Genomic DNA, 25,855 nt, shown 5'->3' with positions numbered 1-25,855 from the left:
GCACTCTATAAGGTATATTACATAACTGCTTTTGCAGTTTAGATGATGTTTTATTGTAAATGTAGCACCATTTTTTGTTGAGCTGAAATTTTTACTATTGTGCACGATCATGTTGCAGCAGAGGCAACGTTTTGTCCCACATTTGAAGCTGCCTACTGGCTCTTTTCGAGTTTCCGTTGGGATTTTTGTATTACAGTTGCAAGAAAAAGTATGTGAACCCTTTGGAATGATATGGATTTCTGCACAAATTGGTCATAAAATGTGATCTGATCTTCATCTAAGTCACAACAATAGACAACCACAGTCTGCTTAAACTAATAACACACAAAGAATTATATGTTACCATGTTTTTATTGAACACACCATGTAAACATTCACAGTGCAGGTGGAAAAAGTATGTGAACCCCTAGACTAATGACATCTCCAAGAGCTAATTGGAGTGAGGTGTCAGCCAACTGGAGTCCAATCAATGAGATGAGATTGGAGGTGTTGTTTACAGCTGCCCTGCCCTATAAAAAACACACACCAGTTCTGGGTTTGCTTTTCACAAGAAGCATTGCCTGATGTAAATGATGCCTCGCACAAAAGAGCTCTCAGAAGACCTACAATTAGGAATTGTTGACTTGCATAAAGCTGGAAAGGGTTATAAAAGTATCTCCAAAAGCCTTGCTGTTCATCAGTCCACGGTAAGACAAATTGTATATAAATGGAGAAAGTTCAGCACTGCTGCTACTCTCCCTAGAAGTGGCCGTCCTGTAAAGATGACTGCAAGAGCACAGCGGAGACTGCTCAATGAGGTGAAGAAGAATTCTAGAGTGTCGGCTAAAGACTTACGAAAGTCTCTGGCATATGCTAGCATCCCAGTTAGCGAATCTACGATACGTAAAACACTAAACAAGAATGGATTTCATGGGAGGATACCACAGAGGAAGCCACTGCTGTCCAAAAAAAACATTGCTGCACGTTTACAGTTTGCACAAGAGCACCTGGATGTTCCACAGCAGTACTGGCAAAATATTCTGTGGACAGATTAAACCAAAGTTGAGTTGTTTGGCAGAAACACACAACACTATGTGTGGAGAAAAAGAGGCACAGCACACCAACATCAAAACCGCATTCCAACTGTGAAGTATGGTGGTGGGGGCATCATGGTTTGGGGCTGCTTTGCTGCATCAAGGCCTGGACGGATTGCTATCATCGAAGTAAAAAAGTTTATCAAGACATTTTGTAGGAGAACTTAAGGCCATCTCTCCACCAGCTGAAGCTCAACAGAAGATGGGTGTTGCAACAGGACAACGACCCAAAGCATAGAAGTAAATCAACAACAGAATGGCTTAAACAGAAGAAAATACGCCTTCTGGAGTGGCCCAGTCAGAGTCCTGACCTCAACCCGATTGAGATTCTGTGGCATGACCTCAAGAAAGCGATTCACACCAGACATCCCAAGAATATTGCTGACCTGAAACAGTTCTGTAAAGATGAATGGTCAAGAATTACTCCTGACCGTTGTGCATGTCTGATCTGCAACTACAGGAAACGTTTGGTTGAAGTTATTGCTGCCAAAGGAGGTTCAACCAGTTATTAAATCCAAGGGTTCACATACTTTTTCCACCTGCACTGTGAATGTTTACATGGTGTGTTCAATAAAAACATGGTAACATTTAATTATTTGTGTGTTATTAGTTTAAGCAGACTGTGATTGTCTATTGTTGTGACTTAGATGAAGATCAGATCACATTTTATGACCAATTTGTGCAGAAATCCATATCATTCCAAAGGGTTCACATACTTTTTCTTGCAACTGTATTTTTCCCTTTGCTGGGGGCCAAAGTATTTTTTATAGTTGGTGCCCTTCTGTAAATAATTGCGGGTTTTGGTGGGAGGTATTTTTCAAGATAGGGGTCCCGTCTTAGAATGTGCCAGTGTTTGGCCAGGATGTCTTGTATAGCTTTATTTGAAGTATTATACTGTGTGATCAAGTTTAGGTGTTTATGGTATTTTTCTGTTCCTGTCTTTTTTTCTTCTTTGTTGTTTGTTAGGCATTCCCTTTGTGTTGTTTTTTTTTTGCTCTTTTGATAAGCATTTTTTATTATTCCCTTTGGGTAGCCTTTGTCGGTGAATCTTTTCTGAATAATTTTAGCTTATTCTACAAAATCTGTGTCCTCTGTGCAGTTTTGTCTTATGCGTTTGTACTGGCTGTAAGGGATGTTTTGGAGCCATTTCTTGTGGTGAAAGCTTTTGTAATGTATGTAACTGTTAGTGTCTACCTGTTTGAAATATGTTTTTTGTTACAAGGGTATTGTTTTTGGTGGTGATGGAGATATCTAGGAAGTCTATTTGGTTTCTGTTATAGTTTGGGGTAAAAATGTTACCCCAAACTATAACAGAAACCAAATAGACTTCCTAGATATCTCCATCACCACCAAAAACAATACCCTTGTAACAAAAGCAGTTATGTAATATACCTTATAGAGTGCAAATGCGGACTCCAGTACGTGGGGCGGACGACACAAGAGCTGCACTGTAGAGTCAATCAACACAGACACAACATACAAAAATTATGCCCAAAACACAGCATCTCACGACATTGTGCCACAACACCAGAAAAAAGCGAACACACACTAAAAATCACACCCATAGACTACATACCAGACAATCCATATAATAGATTCAGCAGCCTCCAGAGAAGAGAGGTATACTGGATCTATCAATTAGACACCCTGACCCCGCACGGGCTCAATGAGATAAGTGAGACCATACTGTAACTCATGACACTGGTGGCACTGGCAACTACAGTGATACCTCGGTTCACGAACTTAATTCGTGAACTGACTCTGGTCGCGAACCGAATTGGTCGCGAACCGAGGCACATTTTCCCATAGGGTTCAATGTAAATCCGGTTAATCCGTGCTGACCTTTTTTTGGGGGTTTTTGAAGCACAAAAATATGAAACAAATTACAATACACATTAGTACAGTATAGTATAGCTCAATGGTTATTTTCTTCACAACCTTGCTGTCACCTTTACTACTGCTCTGCACTTTCTTTTTGCCACCATGCTTGCGCTGCACATTCTTGTCACCTGCATTTCCACTTTGCACATTGTCACTTGCATTTCCACTTTGCACATTGTCACTTGCATTTCCACTTTGCACATTGTCACCTTCATTGCTGCTCCGCACTTTCTTCTTTCCACTATGCTTCTTGGGAGCCATATTGGGTGTCCCGTGAACTGTACAGTACTGTATGTGCTAAAAAGCACACCAAAAATCAAAAAATCACTTAAAATGTTTGCAGAGTACTCACAGTACTTCTTTCTGTGTCTCTTCTTCTCTCCACGGTCTTCCTACAAGAAGTCACGACCATGTGACAGCCTGGAAATAGCATTAAAATGGCCGCGGCTCCTGTTCGTGAACCGAGGCGGAGTTCGTGAACCGGAGCATATTTTTATGAACTTTTCTGTTCGTGAACCGAGTTGTTCGTGAACAGAAGCGTTCGTGAACCGAGGTATCACTGTATAGGCTCAATGAGATAAATGAGACCATACTATAACCCATGACACTAGTGGTGACTATAAGACAAAAAAAACTAAGGATCGATACAATAGCTAGAAATCGAGACCATAGACCAAAATACAACAAAAAATACAGATATCAGTATAAAAATAGACATACACCATACTCAATGAGTAGCTACCGGACACCCACATCAACGTTCCTCTCGATATAATTCTAGACCCCCTAAAAATAAAAATATATGTATATAGACATATATACACACACACAAAGACAGATACTTTTGTATGATCACTCCTAACCATCGCTTATAACCCAGTTCTTTTATCTATATATATAACCATCGCTTATAACCCAGTTATTTTCTCTATCTATATACGTCCATTTTTACTTACGGTATTTATTTATTTAATTAATTATTTATTATTTTATCGATTTATTCATTTTTTGACCGCTCAAATCGGGTTTTTTTAAATCAAAATAGTTTTAAGATTTCTTACTGATCTTACTACCAGTGCCAGGCACTACCTACTACACGCAAGAATGCGTAATTGTTTTAGACATGTATCGCATCAGTGCGACCCCTTCACCCAAAGCTGCCCCTCTTTGTCCTGACCTGATATATACTATACGGCATCTGAGTATACACAATCCATCCAAAATTGCGCCGGAGACTCCCGCGTATTATACACTACAGGACAGAAGTACCACATAGCCAGCATATAGAGATCAGACAAATATACATACCTTCTTTGCTTATTCTTGATGACAGCCGGACACGGAGGAGTAGATGACAGTCACCTGACCAAAAAGAAAAAATCATGTGATCACACGGCGTCACTACCTAACGCACGCCCCCAAAAAATTAAGACCAATCAGGAGTGAGAGCCTGTATCCGCCCCCTAATCGTCACCCAGAAGCTAGCCCAATAAAAGACAGCACTAGGAACCATTACGTCACCCTAAGGGTCCATTCACACGTCTGTTGTTTCTTTCCTGATCTGTTCCGTTTTTTGCGGAACAGATCTGGACCAGATCTGGACCCATTCATTTTCAATGGGTCCTGAAAAAAATCGGACAGCTCAATGTCTGATTTTTTTTCAGGACCCATTGAAAATGAATGGGTCCAGATCTGGTCCAGATCTGTTCCGCAAAAAACGGAACAGATCAGGAAAGAAACAACGGACGTGTGAATGGACCCTAAGACCGCCCCACTGACGTCACCTGGAGGCCGGACCAATCACGTCATCTGAAGACCGCCCCCACTGACGTCACCTGGAGGCCGGACCAATCAGAGAAACTACCGCCCACGACACGTCACCAAGAGGAGTGTAACAGAGTAATGGTACAGCCCACATTGCATAGCAATTGGCCACCTGAACCTGAGGGGAATGTCGGTATCCTAGCGACCGCTCAAACTTTCACGCCCCCAACCTCCTCCCCACCCATGTGACTCGCACACATTGCGCTCAAACTGAGTGCATAAAACAATTGGAAGAATCATGTTTTAAATGTAATAATTTTTATTGTCCTGATGAAGGGGGATTTGTTGTGCTTTTTCATAAGTGTAAACAGTTATATATACTTATTTTAGTTATAATGGGTATTCATTGCCTTTAAGAGCAATGTTGATTTATATTCACTGTTTTGTATGGATTTTCATGTAGGCCAAAGTAAGTCCATGAGAAGATTACTGTGCTGCTCAAAAGCTAGTGTTATAGTAACAATATATTATACATTTAGAAAGTTAGAAGATACACCGCACCTGCAAATTCTGAGGTTTCATTGTTTTTCCTATCTGAACATGAATTTCACAGCGTGAGAATTGTCTAGATGTTCCTCAAAGTATACATGCATGTATCAAAGTTTGTCCCTCGGCCCTGAGACAAGGCCTCTAGACGTCAGAGGTGTAGTAGTAAAAATATCAGGCATATATGAGTTAACCCTTAATGGTATGATGCCTATTGCTTACACAACAGTGCCACCTAGATATGAGCAGTTGATACGACATCAGTAGCAAAAGTGCATTCTGGGCAGTATTATGACGTCATGCTCCTTATCAATGCCCACACCCATCCAACAATGATTGGAAGTTCCAAACTCAGAGGGCGTGTTCATCTGATAAGTTTTGGGTTAAGAAACCAGTTACCAGAAAAGAAAAAAAAAAGGGAAAGGAGAAAAAAAACAAAAAAAACAAAGAAACATTGGGATTATAGATCTCTGGAGAATCATTGGGATTATCGGGAAGAACTCTCGAGAGCTGGCTGCCCCAAGACTCTGCACATCACTTGACCCTTGGGTAATGTATATTTTTGTTTTATGTAGTATTGATCTAAATTAATTGGCTTGATACTTAGTCAGGTACCCGCTCATTTGCGGACGTGTAACGTTAGTTGCCACATCAGTGTTCTCTCTTGTTTCAGTTACGATGCATATAACTGAATAAAGGGGATAATACTGGAGTAACTCTCTGTTGGGAATCTTAGTATTCCCTAGTTTGACATCAAGCCAATAATTTATAAGTTTTGTGCAATACTACCATACCACCCCGTATCTGAGATTGGTCACCATTTTTTTGGGGCGGAGCAAGGGCTCGTATCTGTCATCTTCTTGATTGAGTTTTCCGCATAATCCATTGATTGTATATCTCTCACAAATTTAAAGCTGTATTGCATAATATTGGTTGAGTATTGTTTTGTTGGCATCATATAGTGGTGAATTCTGGGTACTGCATATCATTGTATATTATTGAAATTTATGTTGATTCATTTTTGATTGTATATTAAACTATTGTATAATAAAACATTTATATTTTTGCATAGACGCTTGTACCCTGTTTTACTGATTGCACAAAATAATCAGGTTCTTGATCGAACTCGTTTGGAGATGATTATGTCCATCTCCCGAATCAATATCGTTTGCATAATTTTTCTTTTGATCCGCTAAATTTTTTTTTTATCTTTATATAAAGCATTTGCTTTATATACCCGACAGGATGTTCTGCCCCCGAAACACGTAGACTTTTCTTGAATAAAAGATTACCTTTATCGGTACCTTCAGAGTAATGAGCCTCTTCTGCATCAGCGCCACCCAGAATGGTTTGAATTTTTTCCGCTTTTCTCAATGTATTACTTGCATGTAATTGACATGCTGTGGATTTCAAAATCTGCAAAGCAGGTCAATTATCAGACGAAACAAAAAAGCTAAGTGTACATGAGATTTGTGAAATCTCATTCACTTTGATGGAAATGTGATACACAATGGATTTTCTGCACAAATATCCAGGAGGAAAAAATATACATAATCCTCAACATGTGCAGGTAGCACCAGATTTTTTGCAGTGGCTGATACTGGATGATAAATGTTGTGCATTTTTAGGCTGTCTATTGTAAGTTTATACCAATTATTAGTTGCCTTACATTGTGGCAAAATTCTGGTGCAATCACGGTTTTGCAACCTAAGCCACACTTTTTTCCACTAAACCACATCCACCTGCTAAGCAAGTTGCAAAAAAGGTCTAAGGCCTCTTTCACACTTGCGTTGTCCGGATCCGGCGTGTACTCCACTTGCCGGAATTACACTCCGGATCCGGAAAAACGCAAGTGTACTGAAAGCATTTGAAGACTGAACCGTCTTCCAAATGCGTTCAGTGTTACTATGGCACCCAGGACGCTATTAAAGTCCTGGTTGCCATAGTATGAGCGGGGAGCAGGGGAGCGGTATACTTACAGTCCGTGCGGCTCCCGGGGCGCTCCAGAGTGACGTCAGAGCGCCCCATGCGCATGGATGACGTGATCCATGTGATCACGTGATCCATGAGCTTGGGGCGCCCTGACGTCACTCTGGAGCGCCCCGGGAGCCGCACGGACGGTAAGTATACTGCTCCCCCGCTCCCCACTACACTTTACCATGGCTGCCAGGACTTTAGCGTCCCGGCAGCCATGGTAACCACTCTGAAAAAGCTAAATGTCGGATGCGGCAATGCGCCGAAACGACGTTTAGCTTAAGGCCGGATCCGGATCAATGCCTTTCAATGGGCATTAATTCCGGATCCGGCCTTGCGGCAAGTGTTCCGGATTTTTGGCCGGAGCAAAAAGCGCAGCATGCTGCTGTATTTTCTCCAGCCAAAAAACGTTCCGTTCCGGAACTGAAGACATCCTGATGCATCCTGAACGGATTTCTCTCCATTCAGAATGCATTAGGATAATCCTGATCAGGATTCCTCCGGCATAGAGCCCCGACGACGGAACTCTATGCCGGAAGACAAGAACGCAAGTGTGAAAGAGCCCTAAGATACTTAGTAAATTTAAGAATTCTGGCACATTTTTATTAGTCACTATACTCCAATGTCTTCATATGGAAAACGCTTTCTAATTTCACCAATAAGATTTAGGTTTAAATGTAGGAGATTCTAGTGCATGTGAGCCAGCAAGGGATATTCCAGTTACTAACAGTACAAAATAGATTTTGTATCAGTGCCAGCTATAACCAAATCCAAAATCCAATGCCACTCCACTTGATAAAATAACTTGGATTGATAAATGAACAATTTGAAACAACCAGCAACTGCATAGATCTATGTTAGTTATTCTATAAGCCCCTTTATATTAGGAAATTAAACATAATAATTTTATCAAATAAGTGTTTTGATGTTTGCAAGTCTAAAAACAGGGGTCACATGACCTAGTGACAACATAAGGTCCTGTCAGGATGATGAGAATACAGACTGCGAGGAGGAGTATCAGTGGCTAGAAACAACATTATGGAGGAAACACCCACCCTCATTTACACCCTCCCCCTTAGGATGGCAGTATTCTTAGACAAGAGTACAGCAACATAGGAAGGCATTTTGAAAAAGGTTTTTAATTCATTCTTCCCCTTTAACTTCATGTAACTACTTAGTGATGTCTATATCTGGCCACATTTCTGCAGTATGAGGTAACTGTACATGCGTACTAACCTTTGGGGCTCTTTCACACAAGCAGTCCAGAAATCACAATCTGTGTGTGAGTGTGATCCTCTGTTCTGGACACTGCTGGTCTTGCAGGTGCGGATTGCACACATTTGTGTGAAACAGCTTTAGGTGGAGCTAGGAGGGGCCAGGAGAGTAGAAAACACTTAGGGGGAGATTTATCAAACTGGTGTTTATAAATAGCAACCAATCAGATTCCACCGCACATTTTCCAAAGGAACTGTGAAAAATAAAAGGTGGAATCTGGATGGTTGTTTTGGACAACTAAGCCAGTTCTACTTCACACACCTTTGTGAAGTTGGCACCCCATGTTTTTAAATTTCAAAAAGAAATACACCATTCGTTTGTGCTGCGTTTGTGCCGCAAAAATGAACGTTTGTGCCGGTTCGGTTCCTGAGATATTGCGCGTTAGATTTTTATGAAGCCCCGCCCACTTTCCACCCCATGTTTTTAAATTTCAAAAAGAAATACACCATTTGTTTGTGCTGCGTTTGTGCCGCAAAAATTAACGTTTGCGCCGCTTTGGTTTCCGAGATATTGCACGCTTGATTTGCTGAAAACCCCGCCCACTTTCCACCCCATGTTTTTAACCCTGACCCTAAACCCCCCCAGGTGTGCTGCAGGGTTGAATACGGGAATCTTGCCCCTCGTACACACGAAACTTGTAAGTGTACCCTGAGGTACTCTCGCAAAGTTTGTACAGCTTCACGCCATACCTCGCCCGCTTAGAGGGAACATACTGGCGGAAAATGAGTCTCCCCTTGAAAGCAATGAGAGACTCATCAACCGCGACCTCCCTTCCAGGTACATAGGCCTGCACAAATCTGGCCCCAAAATGATCGATGACCAGCCTGATTTTGTACAGGCGGTCATAGGCAGGATCACCTTGGGGGGGACATGCTGCATTATCTGCATAACGCAGGCATTTCCGGATGGCCTAAAATCAGGTACGTGTCATGGCCGTACTGTAAAGTGGGGTCTGGTAGAGGACGTCCCCACTCCAGTAATGCGTGACACTAGGTTTCTTGACTAGGCCCATATGCAGCACGAGGCCCCAAAAAGTCCTCATCTTGGCTGCACAGACCGGAGTCCAGCCACCGGGCCTAGCCAAAAAGGAGCCCGGGTGTTGAGCAATGAACTGTTGGGCGTACAGGTTCGTCTGCTCCAACATCAGATTCACAAAGTGGTCACTGAAAAAAAGACTAAAGTAGTCGTATTCAGTGAAGCCCACTGTGGAAATCTGGATTCCTGGTTGGCCTACAAAATCAGGAATCACGGGCTCAAAACGCTCTGGGGTATACCAGACAAGTTCACCGGTAGGGGGCTCCGGTGGACTTAACTGGTGGGCTGGAAAACTAGTACGAGCCCCAGAGCTTCTCGTACTAGTGTGGGCCACAGGGTCCCTAGCATGCCGGTCACCTTGCTCCGCCTGGCGGTGTCTCCGCCGCCTTGGGGTCTCATCATCATCGCTAGATGATGAGGAGGACGCGGATGACAAAAGGAAAGTGGGGTCATCATCGTCCTCACTGGGGCTCTCGGACTCGGAGGCAAGCTGGGCGTATGCCTCCTCAGCCGAGAACATCCGGCGGGCCATAGGAGAGTGTGTGTGTGCGTGATAAACTTTATTTTGTGTGCGTGGGGGGACGGGTGTTCGCAAACCTATCCTAAACCTAACAGACAAAAAAAAAAACAAAGACAAAAAATGTGAATTTTTTTTCAAAAAAATTCGAACTCCCTGATCAACCGTCCGAAGTTGATCAGCGGTAGGGTGTGCGATGCGCTAACAGTGGCCGGACGCTAAGAGTCCCGGCCACAGTCAGCGTACGCAGAAAAAAAGTTGTGGGAGGGGGGCAAGCTGCAGCACACCTGGGGGGTCTAGGGTCAGGGTTAAAAACATGGGGTGGAAAGTGGGCGGGGTTTCAGCAAATCAAGCGTGCAATATCTTGGAAACCAAAGCGGTGCAAACGTTCATTTTTGCGGCACAAACCAGCACAAAAACGCAGCACAAACGAATGGTGTATTTCCTTTTGAAATTTAAGAACATGGGGTGGAAAGTGGGCGGGGTTTCAGCAAATCAAGCGCGCAATATCTCGGAAACCAAAGCGGCACAAACGTTTATTTTTGCAGCACAAACCAGCACAAACGCAGCACAAACGAATGGTGTATTTCTTTTTGAAATTTAAAAACATGGGGTGGAAAGTGGGCGGGGTTTCAGCAAATCACGCACGCAATATCTCGGAAACCAAAGCGGCGCAAACGTTTATTTTTGCAGCACAAACCAGCGCAAACGCAGCACAAACGAATGATGTATTTCTTTTTGAAATTTAAAAACATGGGGTGGAAAGTGGGCGGGGCTTCATAAAAATCTAACGCGCAATGTCTCAGGAACCGAACCGGCACAAACGTTCATTTTTGCGGCACAAACCAGCAAAAACGCAGCACAAACGAATGGTGTATTTCTTTTTGAAATTTAAAAACATGGGGTGCCAACTTCACACAGGTACTTCACACCAGTTTAATAAATCTCCCCCTTAGTTTTGGGACAGAGAGCTCAGCTCCATTGAAGACATCATCAGGGTAAGGCTACTTTCACACTACCGTTCAGAGCGGATCCGTCTGGGGTTTGCCCAGACGGATCCGCTCATATAATGCAGACTTGGGATCCGTTCAGAACGGATCCGTCTGCATTATATTGTCTGAAAGTAGCTTCAGACGGATCCGTCCAGACTTTACATTGAAAGTCAATGGGGGACGGATCAGTTTGAAAATTGAGCCATACTGTGTCAACTTCAAACGGATCCGCTTTCCTCCGCACGGCCAGGCGGACACCCGAACGCTGCAAGCAGCGTTCGGGTGTCCGCCTGCTGAGCGGAGCGGAGGCTGAACGCTGCCAGACTGATGCATTCTGAGCGGATCCGCGTCCACTCAGAATGCATTAGGGCAGTACGGATGCGTTCGGGGCCGCTTGTGAGCCCCTTCAAACGGAGCTCACAAGCGGAGCCCCGAACACTAGTGTGAAAGTAGCCTAAGATGTCTTGCTACCATCACCTCTCTTTGTATCGCAAGGGTGTTGGCCGAGTGCCATGTTGGGCGCTGGTCGATGGAGCCCGTCCATTTGTTGATGACTCTCAGTGACTTTTGGTTGTAACCTTGTCGCACTCTGTTGTGGCTTGGAGTAGGGTTCCCGCCCCAATTAAGCATTAATAAACAAAACTCCAGCGTGATTTGCAAGTAGTGTTACTTTTATTGGAATTGCGGCTTCAGCGTAACGTTTCGGCCTATTGGCCTTCTTCAGACTAATGCCGCTGGTGATGGTGAGAAGAAATTGGCGCTCTGTGGCAGTGTAATGCGGAAGTACCGCTGGTGAGAGTGGCGCTCTCACCAGCGGTACTTCCGCATTACACTGCCACAGAGCGCCAATTTCTTCTCACCATCACCAGCGGCATTAGTCTGAAGAAGGCCAATAGGCCGAAACGTTACGCTGAAGCCGCAATTCCAATAAAAGTAACACTACTTGCAAATCACGCTGGAGTTTTGTTTATTAATGACTCTCAGTGACTGTTACTTTACTTAATCTTTGTCTTTGTATACCTTTGTATATATCTTAAGAGGCATGGGAGGGCTGATGATAAGAGGCATGGGGGGGCTGATGATAAGAGGCATGGGGGGGCTGATGATAAGAGGCATGGGGGGGCTGATGATAAGAGGCATGGGGGGGCTGATGATAAGAGGCATGGGGGGGCTGATGATAAGAGGCATGGGGGGGCTGATGATAAGAGGCATGGGGGGGCTGATGATAAGAGGCATGGGGGGGCTGATGATAAGAGGCATGGGGGGGCTGATGATAAGAGGCATGGGGGGGCTGATGATAAGAGGCATGGGGGGGCTGATGATAAGAGGCATGGGGGGGCTGATGATAAGAGGCATGGGGGGGCTGATGATAAGAGGCATGGGGGGGCTGATGATAAGAGGCATGGGGGGGCTGATGATAAGAGGCATGGGGGGGCTGATGATAAGAGGCATGGGGGGGCTGATGATAAGAGGCATGGGGGCTGATGATAAGAAGCATGGGGGGCTGATGATAAGAGGCATGGGGGGCTGATGATAAGAGGCATGGGGGGCTGATGATAAGAGGCATGGGGGGCTGATGATAAGAGGCATGGGGGGCAAATGATAAGAGGCATGGGGGCTAATAAGAGGCATGGGGGGCTGATCTAAGGTCTGAATGGGGGTCTTAATCATTTTGGGGCTCTTATCTGAGGTCTGATTGGCGGTCATTCACATTGGGGTCTAAGATGAGGTCTGATTGGGGGTCTGAGATGAGGTCTTATTGGAGTCTTATTAACACTGGGGGTCTGATTGGGGCTGTGAGCTGAGCTCTGATTAACATTGGAGGTCTGACATGGTCTAAGGTCTAATGAAAAAAAAAATTCTTACCGTCTTCCTCTAAAACATAGGTGCGTCTTATGGACCGGTGCGTCTTAAAGGGTAAAAAATTCTGTAATCTATCTATCTAGTACCAGGCATAGCTGAAGAGCTACTCTGCCTAGTTATGTGGGGAAAATTCCACCCTTCAGTGCATAATTGTGCAGATTTGACTTTCAGCAGCTTTAGGCTACTTTTACTCTGGCATTTACTCGGTCCGGCAGGCAGACAGACAAATACCGCTGCATGCATATTTACATCTCTGCATATTTGCCGTGCTGCGGCCAGATCTACACCTCTCCCCATTATACTGAATGGGGCCGGGCAGACATCCGGCAGCTCACAGGTGTACACGGTAGTACTGATCCGGCAGGATGCCGGAACAGCCTGCTGGACAAAGTAAATGCCAGTGTGAAACAGGCTTTAAGAAGCTGGGTAGCATATGACGGTAGGCTGGCTACCAAACTACATAAATAATATATTCTCACAGTTGAACTGATATTATATTTATGGATATATGAGGTCATTTATCAAACTGGTGTAAAGCAGAAATGTCTTAGTTGCCCATAGCAACCAATCAGATTCCACCTTTCATTTTCCAAAGGAGCTATCAAAAATTAAAGGTGGAATCTGATTGGTTGCTATGGGCAACTATGCCAGTTATACTTTACACCAGTTTGATAAATGACCAATAGTGTATACAGAATGTATGCACCAAATGTGGCCTCCCTTATATCTCTGCAGAAGTTGTTACCCACCTTTCCTAGACTGCTGAATTTTAAATTAGCCTAGTTATGCAGTGATAAATACCTTTATAAAGCAGGACCAACTTGCCATTTAGTGTCCTAGAAAAGTTGGATTACAACACTGAATAGCTGCATTGGTGATGACAGACCATGTTGCCCTGCTACCATACAACAGATTCACATGGGGTATCGGGGAAGCTTTGTGTCTATGTTATATAACCAATATACCGCATCAAAGAAAATGCTACCCAGCTTTCCTAGTCTGCAGAATGCCAGATCAACCTATTTATGAATTGGCAAATCCCCCCTATTGTACAATACCTAGTTGTACTTGCTAGTCAGGAGCCTGGAAAAGCACAGTAAGAATCCTTGTGACAAATCCTCCATACTGTAGCATAGCTAGACATATCTGTTATTCAAGTTCCTGGAAAAGCTGGGTAAAACATCTTGTGTAGCTGTAATAGGGACTGCTATATACTACGTTTAACTGAATAAATCATTATCCTCAATCCTAAATAGTGTCATAGATAGGCTGATTGACCTTTCTTGGGAAAGCTGGGCTAAAACAATGTGGAACTGTAATAGACTGCAAAGTACTAAGTCTACCAAGACAAATTCTGCCTTAGTTCTAAATAGTGCTACAGCTAGGCAGATTTGCCTTTTAGGGTGCTGGGAAAGCTGGGATACTGTCATATGGACCTGTAATAGACTGCAGAATACAAAATCTACCAAGGTAAATCTCCCTCCACAATCCTAATTAGTGTCATAGCTAGGCAGATTTGCCTTTTAGGGTCTTGGGAGCTGGGTTACCAGTACAAGGAGCAGCAAGCAAGACAGCAGAACACTACATCGACCAAGGTGAATCCACCTTCACAACCTAAACAGTGCCATAGCTGGGCAGATTTGCCTTTTCATAACCCTAAAAAAAAGCTGGGTTACTGGCACAATGTAAGGGTAACATTATATGGACAGTGTCTATAACCCTCACATTTGCCTATATAGGCAACCACGACATTCAGGCACCTGGGAGAATTGGGTAACTGTAGTGTCAGGGCTCTGGTACTGTATAGTATACCTGCACATATAATGGGGAGGTTTCGTACGAAGATGCTAAGTTCTGCAGTTCCCAGCTCTTTCAAAGTGCTCTGAGTGTCCACTGAGGTTTATTGGCCTGAAGCCTGTCCCATTCCAGAACTTCATGCTTTCACTGTAAGGTCATTCTAGTTATTAGTCTTTTTTCAACTGAAGATAGAGGGGCTAGGAGGAAGGAGGCATTTTTTCTGACTACAGGATTGTTGCTAAAACGGTTTCTTTAGCGTTTGCAGATATCCATGCAGGAAAAGCTAGAGACAAACTTTCCTTAACTTTTTCCCCCTTGTTTTTCATGGATAAGTGGCTCTTTAATGGGCAAGATCAAAATAACTCTGATACCAGATGTTTCGGCCAGATATCAGCAGCTGGCACCCAATGTGATCCACACACATAGCTGGGCCTAACTCAGTGCTTCTCAATTATTTTCTGTCATGCCCCCCCTAGGAAGAAGAAAACATTTTGCGCCCCCCCCCCCCTGCGCGACTGTAAATAGTATCATTTGTCTATAAAATTGTTTTAAGTACACCTCTGCATAACACTGTATCCTTATTAACGTATAAGAGAATAAAAAAAGAAAGAAATGTGGATCGGACACACACTTATGGGGGGATCTGTGGATGACGGACACTTATGGGGGGATCTGTGGATGACGGACACTTATGGGGGGATCTGTGGATGACGGACACTTATGGGGGGATCTGTGGATGACGGACACTTATGGGGGGGATCTGTGGCTGGCACTGTTACAGGGGGATCTGTGGCTGGCACTGTTATATATGTGCCATCCACAGACCCCCACCCCTTAACTGTGCCATCCACAGATTCCGTGTGCCCGCCGCCGCCGTTTAAAGTTATTAAACATGCCCCCCTCACTCCTAATAGTATCGTATATCCGAATTTCTTCTGTATAATGCCGGCAGGCGGGCCGGGCGGCCGGCGCGTCCCTCGGTGACGTCACTTGTCTGCGCCGCCTGCTTCATTCATAAAGCAGGCGGCGCAGGCACGTGACATCACTGAGGGACGCGCCGGCCGCCCGGCCTGCCTGCCAGCATTATACAGAAGAAATTCACACACCCCAAAGGCCGGCCCTGAACGAGCCCCCCTTTACGGAGCCTGGCGCCCCACTATTTGAGAAGCACTGGCCTAACTCTATGCTCATTTGCTGTAAAATACCACTAAAATGAATATAGATTTACAAACAGGAGGGGGTGTGACCACTGTAAACAATACTCCTTAGGGGTCAGCAGAATTCATAAGGACAATAATGAAAGCAGCAACCATGGTCATTTTTAACATGATGTAAAATAAATATTGCCAACAGATGGAGTCTTCCTTTATGGTTTGTTATTAACAACATAAAATAAAACATTCACATCTACCTGTAACCGGGCAAGAACACTGGATTTCTTAGAATTAGATGAATAGCTCCGCGAACAGGAGACACTGCAGAATCTTTTGGTCTTGGAGAAGAAGGCCTCACGTGTGCCAACTATTCCACACATTTCACAGATTGCTAGGGTTGAGGGAATAAAAAAAAAAGTTTCAATAGGTTTATGACATTTATAAAAAAAAAATTACATGACAGCACTAGCAACTTTTCTAGGAGAAAAGCAGACAGCAAAAATAGAATTAGTTCTTACCAGTAACTTGGTTCTCCACTCATCAGTGTTTTAAAATGAGCCATATGCACCACAGTACACATCAACAGGAAAGGACATAAGTGTGCTGTTGTGAATTATTCCTGGTAACCAAGTGATCAGTAAGAATTTGATTTTTCCAGTTATCCTCTATGACAGCATCACAGGAGAACACCAAATAACCACATTAAGGGGGAGGGGGGGACAATAGCTTGAAGTACTTTCAAAAGGATTGGTTCTCAGACGACTTAAAAGGGTTGTCTCAGAGGGCAGAGTCTAGCAGCCGAGCCGGATGCACACAGCTCCATGAGCTCTGCTGCAAGCCTAGACAGAGCAGGCTTTTATAAGTATCTATCATAGCGAATATGGGCAAAGCAACTAAACACAGGGGTAAAAACAACCCTGGGCGACCGAAACCCACTTCCTGCCACAGCAATATGGACAGGTTTGAGAGGAAATCTGGAATACAAGGTGAAACCAAGATGGCGCAGCCCCGTCACATTGCGCAGTTATACGGCGGAGAAGCTGACTCAGACAGCGACAGGCAGAGCAAGCAGAATGATATTGCGGCAGAGGCTGACCAGACTTTATCCAGAGCTTTTATAAAGGGGCTGCTTTCCACGGCAATAGAACCCTTACGGCAGAATCATAAAGAAATAAAACAAGAAAAACGCCACCTGGACTCAGGTGTGGACGCGCTGGAAATCTCTCAAGTCGCTACAACGGACTTTGATGACCAGGTATCCCACAAACTGGAGCACACTCAGGCACATCTTAATTATTAATATTCTTTGGTCGAAGACTAGGATCGAGGCAGGGGCAACGATCTCAGGCTTAAGGGAGTCCCCGAAACCATAGGCCCAGAAGCCCTGAGCTCCATGATTTCCCAGTTCTTTGAGCAGCTTGTTGCTTCCAATTTTCCTGTGGACCAAGCCAAAACAGCAGGAACCTCATAGAGATGTGATCTGCCAGTTAATCAGCTTTTAGGGTAAGGAGCAAGTTCTGGCAGCATCTCAAATTGGCACAGTGGTGGAGATCGATCAGCAATGGTGGTGTACCAAGATTTAATACTTATGACTCTTAAGAAGAGGAGACATCTGAAACCCCTGTTGGATGTTCTGCAGAAGCAGCAGCTGACTTATAGATGGCTTCACCCATTTGGCCTCCTGATTAATACTCGTAATCTAGTCATCCAAGCTTATGCGGATTTACAGCGAGTCTACGATGCCCTGGAAATCTCAGTTCTGAATATTCCTGATTGTGCCCAGCTCAAAATGTTGAATCTCTTCCTCCTCTGTCAGAGGTGGATTCCTAGCAGACTGTCTCGGCAAAACCTCAAAGACCAAAGAAGTTACCAAGGCACCCTGGCTTCCAGGAGAAGTCCGGAAGACATTGAGTGACTCTGCTGACTTTGTACTATTCTCCTTTTTTGATCCAACTTCCCATATAGCTGAGTTACCTTTTGGCCATTATAGATTTTTGATCTGCCGATTTTTGTTCTCAGTTTTGTGTTTTGGCATGCCCTACTATGATAGCCTTCCTGGGTTACTGGGCCACTTTCTATGGAACTCTCTCCTGTGTATTATGGGGTTACTTGTTTTCCTACATTGGACTCTTCTGCTAACCCATTCTAAATGTCATAGTAGGAAACTTATTGGCTCAGATCTACTTCATATTAACCTTGGTTTTTTACTTTTTCCCCTTTCCTGTTCTCCCCTCCCCTTTTCAATTGGGCTTCACCTCAGTAGTGGCTCTGTAGAAAACCTCTGCATACTATATTTCCCCCAACTGCTAATTTGCAGGTACAGATGTAGCAACTACCGCTCCTATCACAATCGCGATATTTTTTTTAATTGCTAGCTAATTCTTCTCTAACTGCTTAGGAAGGCTGCATAAAAATTTACGGCTTTCTAATTGTTCTAATATATATTTAATAACCCATCTATACTGTTTTGTTATGTAAACTAATTTGCATAAATATGAAAGACAGCGTCTTATTGGCCTATATTATGCAGATTAGCCTACTTTCCATCATGAACAGCGCCATCTATTGGATACATAGTCTTATGCCTTACATCATGCAGATTAGCATAAAGTTCTTCTCATTCTATAATGTTTGTCAAGTAAGCTCATTTGCATAAATATGGCCAAGATATTGCAAACAGTGTTTCAGCTGATAAACCAGGCAGATTCTGCTAATTTACATGTCTTTCCCATATTAGGTTTATGCAAATGAGTTTACTTAACAAAACATTATAGAAAGGTTATTTGAATTTACTGTAGTTCAGACAATTAGAAAACAGAACATTTTTATGCAGCCCTCTTAACAGTGAAAGAGGAGTTAGCTAGCGTAAAAAAATAAAAATATTACAATTGTTTTCACCCTAATGGTAACGACTTAGGCTACTTTCAGACTAGCGTTCAGAGAGGATCCGTCTGGTGTCTGCACAGACGGATCCTCTCCTATAATGCAGACGTTTGGATCCGTTCAGAACGGATCCGTCTGCATTATAGTTTAGAAAAAATTCTAAGTCTGAAAGTTGTTCAGACGGATCCGTCCAGACTTTACATTGAAAGTCAATGGGGGACGGATCCGTTTGAAAATTGAGCCATATGGTGTCAACTTCAAACGGATCCGTCCCCATTGACTTACATTGTAAGTCTGGACGGATCCGTTTGCCTCCGCACGGCCAGGCGGACACCCGAACGCTGCTGCTGAGCGGAGGCTGAACGCTGCCAGACTGATGCATTCTGAGCGGATCCCCGTCCACTCAGAATGCATTGGTAGCTGGACGGATGCGTTCGGGGCCGCTTGTGAGACCCTTCAAACGGAGTCCCGATGCTAGTGTGAAAGTAGCCTTAGGTGCACAGGACCCCCTAGTAAACCAAAATAAACCAATATTGAGACTTACTGGCACTCTCCTTTTGGACAGAGAGCTAGTTTAACCACCTCAGCCCCCAGTGCTTAAACACCCTGAAAGACCAGGCCACTTTTTACACTTCTGACCTACACTACTTTCACCGTTTATTGCTCGGTCATGCAACTTACCACCCAAATGAATTTTACCTCCTTTTCTTCTCACTAATAGAGCTTTCATTTGGTGGTATTTCATTGCTGCTGACATTTTTACTTTTTTTGTTATTAATCGAAATTTAACGATTTTTTTGCAAAAAAATGACATTTTTCACTTTCAGTTGTAAAATTTTGCAAAAAAAAACGAGATCCATATAGAAATTTTGCTCTAAATTTATTGTTCTACATGTCTTAGATAAAAAAAAAATCTTTGGGTAAAAAAAAAATGGTTTGGGTAAAAGTTATAGCGTTTACAAACTATGGTACAAAAATGTGAATTTCCGCTTTTTGAAGCAGCTCTGACTTTCTGAGCACCTGTCATGTTTCCTGAGGTTCTACAATGGCCAGACAGTACAAACACCCCACAAATGACCCCATTTCGGAAAGTACACACCCTAAGGTATTCGCTGATGGGCATAGTGAGTTCATAGAACTTTTTATTTTTTGTCACAAGTTAGCGGAAAATTATGATTTTTTTCTTTTTTTTTTCTTTTCTTACAAAGTCTCATATTTCACTAACTTGTGACAAAAAATAAAAACTTCTATGAACTCACTATGCCCATCACGAAATACCTTGGGGTCTCTTCTTTCCAAAATGGGGTCACTTGTGGGGTGGTTATACTGCCCTGGCATTCTAGGGGCCCAAATGTGTGGTAAGGAGTTTGAAATCAAATTCTGTAAAAAATGACCTGTGAAATCCGAAAGGTGCTCTTTGGAATATGGGCCCCTTTGCCCACCTAGGCTGCAAAAAAGTGTCACACATCTGGTATCTCTGTATTCAGGAGAAGTTGAGGAATGTGTTTTGGGGTGTCTTTTTACATATATCCATGCTGGGTGAGATAAATATCTTGGTCAAATGCCAACTTTGTATAAAAAAAATGGGAAAAGTTGTCTTTTGCCAAGATATTTCTCTCACCCAGCATGGGTATATGTAAAATGACACCCCAAAACACATTCCCCAACTTCTCCTGAGTACGGAGATACCAGATGTGTGACACTTTTTTGCAGCCTAGGTGGGCAAAGGGGCCCATATTCCAAAGAGCACCTTTCGGATTTCACAGGTCATTTTTTACAGAATTTGATTTCAAACTCCTTACCACACATTTGGGCCCCTAGAATGCCAGGGCAGTATAACTACCCCACAAGTGACCCCATGGTATTCGCTGATGGGCATAGTGAGTTCATGGAAGTTTTTATTTTTTGTCACAAGTTAGTGGAATATGAGACTTTGTATGAAAAAAAAAAAAAAAAAAAAAAAAAAAAATCAGCATTTTCCACTAACTTGTGACAAAAAATAAAAAATTCTAGGAACTCGCCATGCCCCTCACGGAATACCTTGGGGTGTTTTCTTTCCAAAATGGGGTCACTTGTGGGGTAGTTATACTGCCCTGGCATTTTCCAGGGGGCCTAATGTGTGGTAAGTAGGTAAATGACCTGTGAAATCCTAAAGGTGCTCTTTGGAATATGGGCCCCTTTGCCCACCTAGGCTGCAAAAAAGTGTCACACATGTGGTATCGCCGTATTCAGGAGAAGGTGGGGAATGTGTTTTGGGGTGTCATTTTACATATACCCTTGCTGGGTGAGAGAAATATCTTGGCAAAAGACAACTTTTCCCATTTTTTTATACAAAGTTGGCATTTGACCAAGATATTTATCTCACCCAGCATGGGTATATGTAAAATGACACCCCAAAACACATTCCCCAACTTCTCCTGAGTACGGCGATACCAGATGTGTGACACTTTTTTGCAGCCTAGATGCGCAAAGGTGCCCAAATTCCTTTTAGGAGGGCATTTTTAGACATTTGGATACCAGACTTCTTCTCACGCTTTGGGGCCCCTAGAATGCCAGGGCAGTATAAATACCCCACATGTGACCCCATTTTGGAAAGAAGACACCCCAAGGTATTCAATGAGGGGCATGGCGAGTTCATAGAATTTTTTTTTTTTTGGCACAAGTTAGCGGAAATTGATATTTTTTATTTTTTTCTGACAAAGTCTCCCGTTCCGCTAACTTGGGACAAAAATTTCAATCTTTCATGGACTCAATATGCTCCTCACGGAATACCTGGGGGTGTCTTCTTTCCGAAATGGGGTCACATGTGGGGTATTTATACTGCCCTGGCATTCTAGGGGCCCTAAAGCGTGAGAAGAAGTCTGGAATATAAATGTCTAAAAAATTTTACGCATTTGGATTCCGTGAGGGGTATGGGGAGTTCATGTGAGATTTTATTTTTTGACACAAGTTAGTGGAATATGAGACTTTGTAAGAAAAAAAAATAATTCCGCTAACTTGGGCCAAAAAAATGTCTGAATGGATCATGACAGGGGGGGTGATCAATGACAGGGGGGGTGATCAATGACAGGGGGGGTGATCAATGACAGGGGGGGTGATCAATGACAGGGGGGGTGATCAGGGAGTCTATATGGGGTGATAACCACAGTCATTGACCACGCCCATGTAAGGCTTCATTCAGACGTCCGTATGCGTTTTGCGGATCCGATCCATCTATCAGTGCATCCGTAAAAATCATGCGGACATCTGAATGGAGCTTTACAGGGGGGTAATCAATGACAGGGAGGGTAATCAATGACAGGGGGGTGATCAGGGAGTCTATATGGGGTGATAACCACAGTCATTGATCACGCCCCTGTAAGGCTTCATTCAGACGTCCGGATGCGTTTTGCGGATCCGACCCATCTATCAGTGGATCCGTAAAAATCATGCGGACGTCTGAATGGAGCTTTACAGGGGGGTAATCAATGACAGGGGGGTAATCAATGACAGGGGGGTGATCACCACAGTCATTGATCATGCCCCTGTAAGGCTTCATTCAGACGTCCGGATGCGTTTTGCGGATCCGATCCATCTATCAGTGCATCCGTAAAAATCATGCGGACATCTGAATGGAGCTTTACAGGGGGGTAATCAATGACAGGGGGGTAATCAATGACAGGGGGGTGATCAGGGAGTCTATATGGGGGGATCACCACAGTCATTGATCACGCCCCTGTAAGGCTTCATTCAGACGTCCGGATGCGTTTTGCGGATCCGATCCATCTATCAGTGGATCCGTAAAAATCATGCGGACGTCTGAATGGAGCTTTACAGGGGGGTAATCAATGACAGGGGGGTGATCACCACAGTCATTGATCATGCCCCTGTAAGGCTTCATTCAGACGTCCGGATGCGTTTTGCGGATCCGATCCATCTATCAGTGCATCCGTAAAAATCATGCGGACATCTGAATGGAGCTTTACAGGGGGTGATCAGGGAGTCTATATGGGGTGATCACCACAGTCATTGATCATGCCCCTGTAAGGCTTCATTCAGACGTCCGGATGCGTTTTGCGGATCCGATCCATCTATCAGTGCATCCGTAAAAATCATGCGGACATCTGAATGGAGCTTTACAGGGGGGTGATCAGGGAGTCTATATGGGGTGATCACCACAGTCATTGATCATGCCCCTGTAAGGCTTCATTCAGACGTCCGGATGCGTTTTGCGGATCCGATCCATCTATCAGTGGATCCGTAAAAATCATGCGGACGTCTGAATGGAGCTTTACAGGGGGGTGATCAATGACAGGGGGGTAATCAATGACAGGGGGGGATCAGGGAGTCTATATGGGGTGATCAGGGGCTAATAAGGGGTTAATAAGTGACGGGGGGGGGGGGTGTAGTGTAGTGTAGTGGTGCTTGGTGGGACTTTACTGAGCTACCTGTGTCCTCTGGTGGTCGATCCAAACAAAGGGGACCACCAGAGGACCAGGTAGCAGGTATATTAGATGCTGTTATCAAAACAGCGTCTAATATACCTGTTAGGGGTTAAAAAAAACACATCTCCAGCCTGCCAGCGAACGATCGCCGCTGGCAGGCTGGAGATCAACTCTCTTACCTTCCGTTCCTGTGAGCGCGCGCGCCTGTGTGCGCGCGTTCACAGGAAGTCTCGCGTCTCGCGAGATGACGCATATATGCGTGACTGTGCGCAGCGCTGCCACCTCCGGAACGCGATCCTGCGTTAGGCGGTCCGGAGGTGGTTAATATGTCTCAGGCTGCATCTGTGAGGTATGCTTATGGTACCTGTCTCACAGATAGGACATTGGCTTGCACATACCTTGCTTATGGCATATAGCCTTCAGTTAAAAAAAGAACTGTTTTATGTTGTCGATTGTCATTTTGGTAAGAAGTTCTAAATGGTAGGAAGGGAACTATATAATAAGTGGTTATTAATATTAGGTAAAGACAAAAAAAAACAATTTGTTTGTCCTTTGTGTTTGTTTGTCTGTTTTTTATACACAATTATGGGCACGTGTGTCTCTGTGTCAGTATTGTAACCAACAGAAATGTATCTCACTCCAGCTGTGATTAACACCAACCCCCAACATTGTCCATCTATTGTTCTCAAAGGGAAAAAAAAACAAAGGAACTGATCTGTGATGAAAGGGGATGCACTATGCCCTTTATTTTATTTTTTTCCTTTGAGAACAATACAGTATTTTTTATTTTATTTTTTTATTTTCCAATATAGGTTACTTTCACACTCTCGTTTTGCGGATCCATTTGAAAGTGATCCGTCACGCTTCTCTCCGTCTCTCACAAAAAAGAATGGAGCTTGCTGGCAATTGTAGTTTCTCAACAGCTGGAGTGCCGAAGGTTGCTGATCCCTGGTTTAGTGGATCAGTTTTTAAGTAGATGGCATGTTTCAAAGTGTCCACCCACTTAAAGGGTTAAAGGGGCCGGCACTGTGGATGCATCCTCCATAGCAGCCTAACCCCTTATCAGTAACATCCACAGTGCCTGCCCCTTTAACAGTGACCTCCACAACAGCCTACCCGTTACCCGTTAACAGTAGTGTTGAGCGGCAGGGGCAATATTCAAATTCGCAATATTTCTCGAATATTTGGGCAAATATTCACCATATATTCGAGAATTCGTGATCTCCAGTCATTATTTTCTTGATTGCGAAAATTTGATTTTTTTTTGTTGCATAAACTGGTATTTAAAAAAACGAATATTTGCGATAATAAATATACTTTGTGATATTCTAAACATTTGCAAATTCTCGTAGTGCCTATATTCGTGATCAACACTAGTTACCAGTAACATCCATAGTGCCCGCCCCTTTAAAGGGGTTGTCCGGGTTCTTACCTCCATTTCCACCCTGGCAGCCCCCTGACAGGTGCATCAGAGCAGTTTATGCTCCGATGCTCTCTCCTTTGCCCTGCGCTACATCGCGCAGGGAAAGGGCACTTTTGTTTTTAATAACACACTGCCTGGCGGAAGCTAGCTGAACCCGGCCAACCCCTTTAACAGTGACCTCTGCAGCAGCATGCCCCCTTAACAGTAAAATACACAGTGATTGCCCTTCTAACAGTGACCTACACTGTGCCCGCCACCTTTAACAGTGTATAAGGAAAATTAAGCTAGCCGTTCTTGCAATGCATTTGTGAAACGCATCCGGATCCGTCCACAAATGCCTTCAGTTGTCACCCAGATCGGCGGATCCGGCAGGCAGTTCCGTCGTCGGAACTGCCAGATCACACTGCTGCAAGTGTGAAAGAAACCTTAATCCAATAAATGGCGCTGTGTATGAGGAAAATGATGCTAGTCTGCAGAATGTAAGGCATAATACTGTGAATCCAATAGATGGCGCTGTTCATGAGGAAAATGATAATAGTCTGCAGACTGTAGGACGTTAGTGATGTCCGGTTCATGAACGAATCGTTCTTTTGAATCAATTCAGTTCACTGAACCAGAGGAGTCGATTCCTCTGACTGAGCTGAACCCTGTGAAGCCGCTCAGTCAGATAGCTCAGCAACAGAGATGCTGGCAGCAGGGAGGAGCGTAATCTGATCCTAGAGTGGAAGCCAGCCCCTCCCCTCCCCGCCCACCCCGGCCTGCAACCAATCAGAGCTCAGGCAAGCAGCACTTAGTCACACAATACAGGGAGTCTAAGGCCTCTTTCACACTTGCGTTGTCCGGATCCGGCGTGTACTCCACTTGCCGGAATTACACGCCGGATCCGGAAAAACGCAAGTGTACTGAAAGCATTTGAAGACGGAACCGTCTTCCAAATGCGTTCAGTGTTACTATGGCACCCAGGACGCTATTAAAGTCCTGGTTGCCATAGTAGGAGCGGGGAGCGGGGGAGCAGTATACTTACAGTCCGTGCGGCTCCCGGGGCGCTCCAGAGTGACGTCAGAGCGCCCCATGCGCATGGATGACGTGATCCATGTGATCACATGATCCATGCGCTTGGGGCGCCCAGACGTCACTCTGGAGCGCCCGGGGAGCCGCACGGACGGTAAGTATGCTGCTCCCCCGCTCCCCGCTACACTTTACCATGGCTGCCAGGACTTTAGCGTCTCGGCAGCCATGGTAACCACTCTGAAA

General features: G+C 44.2%; 1 protein-coding gene across 1 annotated transcript in view; it reads right to left on the bottom strand.

The window, feature by feature from the left end:
* The window catches only part of L3MBTL2 (L3MBTL histone methyl-lysine binding protein 2), an 837,765-nt gene that overhangs the window by 751,020 nt on the left and 60,890 nt on the right, over positions 1–25,855 (bottom strand). Inside the window, exon 3 of the mRNA XM_040406869.1 lies at positions 16,129–16,262. Coding sequence (XP_040262803.1) covers positions 16,129–16,262 — 134 coding nt within the window. The remainder of the gene's footprint in view (positions 1–16,128; positions 16,263–25,855) is intronic.

This window comes from Bufo bufo, chromosome 9 (assembly GCF_905171765.1).
Source record: "Bufo bufo chromosome 9, aBufBuf1.1, whole genome shotgun sequence".
Classification (NCBI taxonomy): Eukaryota; Metazoa; Chordata; class Amphibia; order Anura; family Bufonidae; genus Bufo; species Bufo bufo.
This window is presented reverse-complemented; position numbering and strand designations above follow the sequence as displayed.